The sequence below is a fragment of the Bubalus kerabau genome, chromosome 12 (genome assembly GCF_029407905.1).
Source record: "Bubalus kerabau isolate K-KA32 ecotype Philippines breed swamp buffalo chromosome 12, PCC_UOA_SB_1v2, whole genome shotgun sequence".
NCBI classification, from domain to species: Eukaryota; Metazoa; Chordata; class Mammalia; order Artiodactyla; family Bovidae; genus Bubalus; species Bubalus kerabau.
In genome coordinates this window covers 76858564-76864563 of record NC_073635.1, presented here as the reverse complement: position 1 = coordinate 76864563, position 6000 = coordinate 76858564, and the positions used below count along the sequence as shown (strand labels likewise).

The window sequence follows — 6000 nt, the reverse complement described above, 5'->3', positions numbered from 1 at the left end:
TAGTGTTTTCACAGCACAGGTGGGACTTAGGGTCAAAGAGAAGGCATATGTTATGGCTATAGGTAATTATTGTGGATTTTAGAAATTTCTGCAATAAAATTAAAACTATAGAAGAAGAAGTGAATGAAAGTTTATTTCTATTAGCCACGTACACTCACTGATAATTTGGCTGTTTCTTAGAAGTAGAATAACTGGTGAAAGCCGAATTTTGCTCCATCAAGTTTGCCCTCTTAAAAACTGCTTGTGTGTTTATTTCATTGCTATTTGTGAGTACCTGAATTACATTTCTAATGGGACTGAGGTTAAAAATGTCGGTTACTTACTGTTGTCCACGCTGGGCCATCATTGCTGCTCTCGTGCTTTTCTCTAGTTATGTGGTGACGGGTGGCTACTCCCTAACTGTGGTGCAGGGGCTTCTCTTCTTATGGAGCACAGGCTCCAGGGCGAGTGGGCATCAATAGTTGTGGCTCATGGGCTTAGTTGCTCCATGCCACATGGAATCTTCCTGGACCAGGAATCAAACCTGTGTTCTCTGCATTAGCAGATGGATTCTTAACTACTGGACCATCAGGGAAGTCCAATATCAGTTTTAATAAGAATTTATTTGATTTTTAGAGTTGGAACTTTATTGACTATTTGTCTTTCTTTGAATTGTCTCTTTCTTTGAATTGTCTCTTCATAGACATTTTTTCCTATGAGGCATTTTTATATTTGAATAATTTGCAATAGTGCATATAATACTTTTTCAGATTTTTCTTTGTTCTTTAGAGGTTTTAAATTAGATATAATTAATTATATTTTTGAACTTTTCTTTTTAGCTTCTCCTATTGCTTTTGTAATATGTCTTTTTTAAAATCCTAGCATCCTCTATATCTCTGTAAGCATTCTATTTTGGCTCTCTTTTCTTATTTAATTTCTAACAATAAAGACAACTATATATATATATATTTTTTTTTTTTTAGTATTTGGTATAAGATAGACCTCATTTTCCCAAACAGCCCATATTCCTATCATGGTTTGTTGAATGACTCTCCCTTTTTTCCATTATTGAAAATCAGTGGCACAATTTTTGAACCATGCCCAGTCTGTTGAGACTCTCCCTGGCAATGTCCCTGCTGTCCTGCACTGCAGCCTTGGGGTTGTGCTCTGCATTTCTCCCCCCACCCCCCATCCCAGAAGCAGCAGGTTGGGGGTTAGTGCAGGACCTATCCCCAGAGATGAAGGTGGAGTGGGGTCTTGGACCAGATGCATTTGGCCATCAGGGAATGGTTGCATCCTCACTCCACTGACACTGGCCACATCTCAGTCAGTAAACTGTCCCCTTGCAAAGGGAGTGTGGGTGTGGAAACTGCCACTAGCGTCAAGCCAGACTCTCCAGAGACTCTTGTCAGAGAAGCTGATGACATGAGGGGGGATGTGAACTGGCCTAGTGCTGAGATGGTTTGGGGAGGTTGGTGCTGTTAGGCCCTCAGTAACTAATGATTGTGAATACATAGAAATGTTTAATTTCAAGCTAGGATTCTTTGCACCATTTCCAGAGTACCACTTGTTCCTCATTAACAGTGAGAGATCCACATGTTGTAGATGGAGGCTGGGTGAGCTCTGCCAGGTGCTTTTTCTGGTCTTGACCTGTTTCCTGTAAGCATTTAGTTTGTTGAGTTTTGGTAATTTTATACAATAACTACAGTCTCAAGCAAGGTGTAGAACATCCCAGAGGTGTGGTGTGTCCTTGTGGAAAACTAATCTGCCTAAAAATTTTATCTCTTGTAGTTTTTTCTTGATTTTTTGGGATCTTGATCGTCCTACCTCATCATCCTGAGAGGTGTCAATTAGAGTCCATTCAGATGTGTCAAGGGAATAAGTTGCCTGAGTCTTCCAGGGGTCCCCCAAACATGTTGACCCCCTTTCTCTCTGTTGACATGAAACAAAGAGGGTATCAGATATTTCTCTGGCAAAGATAGGCTTATGGGATCAGCAGAGAATTATAGTTCGAGGTTTACAACTGTGGAGAGCTACATGCATGTCTTCAAAGGGCCAGGGAAAGAGATCACTATTATAGAGGGGAAAGGAAGTTGGCAGGTCTGTTAAACAAAGATTCCACGGCGTTTCACTGACTGACTGCCAGGAAAGAAGCAGAGTCTTGGTTCTTCCTGTTGGGCTCTGTCATTGTAACTGCATCTGTCAAAGTCATCAGAGAGTTTCTTCTGGGGCCAGTGGGATTCCTCAGGATCTCTGTCGTGGTGACAGCTGCTCTTTTTCTGGTGAGACGTTGTCCTGTTAGAGCAACACTGTCTTCTCAGGTGATGCCCTCAGCAGCCTTGGGAGGTGTTACCTCCACATGTTCTCCTCAGTTTCCAGAGGCCAATACTGAGATGTTATGTGGCTAGTTTGTGGTCATTCAACCAGAAAGTGACCAAGTCTAGACTCTAGCACAGGAAGATTTCCAACTGAGGCACATCATGTACAATTTTTTTCTCATTACATTTTTTTAAATTGTGGAAAAATGCACAAAACATAAAATTTACCATCTTGACCATATTTAAGCATATGGTTTAGCATTGTAAAGGACATTCATGTAATTTTGCAAACAATTTCCAGAACTCTTTTCTTCCTGCACTAGTGTGGGGGGAAGTGTCATCATCTGGGCACATCCCAGTGCTAATTCTGAGTGTTTTCTGTGGGGAACGACTGTAGGGAAAATGGCCTAACATGTTTCAAACCTGTTTAGTGGTAAAGCTCACAGACTTATACTTTTGTTTTGGAAGGAAATTGAGACATAGTAAGACATAGTAAGGGTCATTGGGATGCTGACCTGGAGTGGAGAAGTGGAGGAGGGGGCACAGTTGAGGCCCTGGGTCCTCAGGGCCACTGTTGGGATTAGGATCCAGTCTTCTGTCTCCTGGATTGGGGTTCTTTGGAGGTGCCAACCTACCAGAGTTTATAAAAGCTGAAGCCCAGTTTCTCTTATTGCTTCTTTAATGATTCATGGACATTCATGCATTCAATAAATAATTCTTGAGCATCAATTCTGTATACATACTGTCCTTGGAATAATGGAATAAAAGAAGTTTGATCTCTGCTTTCACTGGTTATTATTGTCTTATCTTGAAATTTTCCTTACTGTGGCAAGGTCAGGAAAATGGTGTTAATCTTTGGGCTATCTCTACATTTTATTATCATTTAAATAATGCCTAATGGATTTGAACAGGGTTTGCGGGGTATCCTGTGTATAGTTAACTGTTTTTTTCCCTTTTATAATAAGTAATTTGCAGAGAGAGAATTTGAGATTATATGGATACCATCTTCCACATCAAACTTGCACCCACTGGTTTTAACTTCCATTGATAATTTTCTGACTTCATCACTCCTTTTGTGTTTGTTTGCCTCTGTTTGCAAGAGCATTCCTTTCTTTCCTGTTAATGGAACAACATGGATTCAGAGATCCTTTCTTTATTTAATTTGTTGTTATTCATTGCCACTTATTTGTTTTGATTCTCAATGTAGCCCAGATTTGTCTAGCAAAAATCATTCAAGCTGGCTTCTCTGTCCTTTCTATACAATCTCATGACTCTTTCAGGGCTTCCTTATTTTATGGTGCAAGTTGTTCCTTCTTGGACTTTCTCTGCCTGTAGGTCTTAGTTTGTAGACAGTGAGGCTTTTGCCGGGATTGCCTGGGGCTCTGCTTACCAGGGTTCGTACTAGTTATGAGCAGCCTGCACAGAAGTTCTCCTTTTGGAGCCAGTGTTGTGGCTTGACTGGCTCTTGTGGTTCTTACGATTGTGAGACACGTGTCAGCAACAACCATCAGGGGACTTTGAAATGATGAGGTGTATCACTCATTCACATGTCGTGGAGGGTACCAGACACACCTGGGGTGACACAGGCTGGTCCTGAATAGAGAGAGGGCAGGTGAGTAAGTCTGGACTTGAGATTCTGCCTTTTGGGGGTTGAGGGTGGGGTGTCTAGGATTTTGATGGTTCACTCTTTATTGCTAAGTATGCTAAGTCACTTCAGTCATGTCCAACTCTGTGCGACACCATAGATGGCAGCCCATCAGGCTTCCTCATCCCTGGGATTCTCCAGGCAAGAACTCTGGGGTGGGTTGCCATTTCCTTCTCCAATGCATGAAAGTGAAAAGTGAAAGTGAAATCACTCAGTCGTGTCCGACCCTCAGCGACCCCATGGATTGCAGCCTTTCAGGCTCCTCCATCCATGGGATTTTCCAGGCAAGAGTACTGGAGTGGGGTGCCATTGCCTTCTCTGTCACTCTTTATTGGTGAATTTAAAACACAAGAGCGGGAAATAAAGTGTGAGAAGGGAGAACCAAGCAGTCAGCAAGATAGTCTGTTATCAAGTCAACCAGAGCTTTTTCCAAGCGGGAACTTCATGGGTGGGGTGGCCTGGCTCTTTATCTAGTTGTGTAGCTGGCACGTGTTCACTGGGGGTGGCTGTCTTCAACAAGGATGTCTCCAAAGCTTAATGCCTGGCATTTATATTATAATCAAAAAAGCTAATTATCAGGTGCTTACATAAACTTCCCCAACCTTGGAACCAGCTATTTCTTCAAGGAGCCTTGGCTCCTTTTAGAGAAGAAGGATAGCAGAAAGTTAAGATCTGGGTGAAGGGTCCTAAAAGGCACAGACTTCCAGTTATAAAACAAATAAGCTATGGAGATGTAATGTCTGGTGTGGTGACTATAGTTAGTAATACTCTATGCATATTTGAAAGCTGCTAAGAGATTAGACCTTAAAAATTCTCAGCACAAGAAAGGAAATGTAATTGTGTATGTTAAAAAAAAAAAAAACAGAACCCCAAGATCTAAGGACTGGAATGCTCTTTGCTACCAGTATGTCATTACTCCAGGGCCTCTCATTGTATAGAATTAGGGTGTATACATATGTGTGTGTGTGTGTAAACACATATGTAATTATTTTTTAAAATTTATTTTAGGATAATTACAATATTATAATGGTTTTTGCCATACATCAACATGAATTGGCTACAGGTATACGTGTGTCCCCCTGATTCTGAATCCACCTCCCACTTTTTTCCCCTCCCTATCCCTCTGGGTTGTCCCAGAGCACTGGCTTTTGGTGCCGTTTCATACATCAAATTTGCACTGGCCATCTGTTTTACATATGATAGTCTACATGTTTCAATGCTATTCTCTCAAGTCATCCCATCCTTGCCTTTTTCCTCTGAGTCCAAAAGTCTGTTCTTTACATCTGTGTTTCCCTTGCTTCCCAGCATGTAGGATCATTGGTACCATCTTTCTAAATTCCATATATATGTGTTAATACACAGGATTTGGCTTTCTGTTTCTGACTTACTTCACTCTGTATAATAGGCTCCAGGTTCATCTACCTCATTAGAACTGACTTAAATGTGTTCCTTTTTATAGCTGAGTAATATTCCACTGTATATATGTACCATAACTTCCTTATCCGTTCATCTGCTGATGGAGATCTAGGTTGCTTTCATGTCCTAGCAATTGTAAACAGTGTTGCAATGAACACTGGGGTACATATGTCTCTTTCAATTCTGGTTTCCTTGAGGTGTTTGCCCAGCAGTGGGATTTGCTGTGTCATATGACAGTTTGCTCGGCTTCCCTGGTGGCTCAGAGTTTAAAGTGTCTACCTGCCATGTGGGAGACCTGGGTTCGATCCCTGGGTTGGGAAGATCCCCTGGAGAAGGAAATGGCAACCCACTCCAGTATTCTTGCCTGGATAATCCCATGGAAGGAGGAGCCTGGTGGGCTAGAGTCCACGGGGTCGTAAAGAGTCGGACACGACTGAGAAACTTCATTCAATTTAATTCACTCAAAATAGCAGTTCTATTTCCAGTTTTTAAAGGAATCTCCACACTGTTCTCCAAAATTAGTGGCTGTACCAGTTTGTGTTCCCACCGACAGTGTAAGAAGGTTCCCTTTTCTCCATACCCTCTCTAGCATTTATTGTTTGTAGAATTTTTTGATGATACCAGTGTGAGACCAGTGTGAGA

At 41.6% G+C, this 6000-nt stretch overlaps 1 protein-coding gene across 7 annotated transcripts in view; it reads left to right on the top strand.

Moving 5' to 3' along the window:
- Positions 1-281: 281 nt before the first annotated feature.
- The window catches only part of LOC129624675 (ATP-binding cassette sub-family C member 4-like), a 222340-nt gene continuing 216621 nt past the window's right edge, over positions 282-6000 (top strand). For 3 of the 7 annotated variants that reach the window (XM_055542840.1, XM_055542841.1, XM_055542843.1), the window contains exon 1: positions 283-571. In XM_055542840.1, the coding sequence (XP_055398815.1) occupies positions 471-571 (101 nt within the window). In that variant the 5' untranslated portion in view covers positions 283-470. Of the gene's footprint in view, positions 572-6000 lie in introns of all 7 variants that reach the window. The other 4 variants (XM_055542839.1, XM_055542837.1, XM_055542842.1 and 1 more) reach the window with 3 other exon arrangements.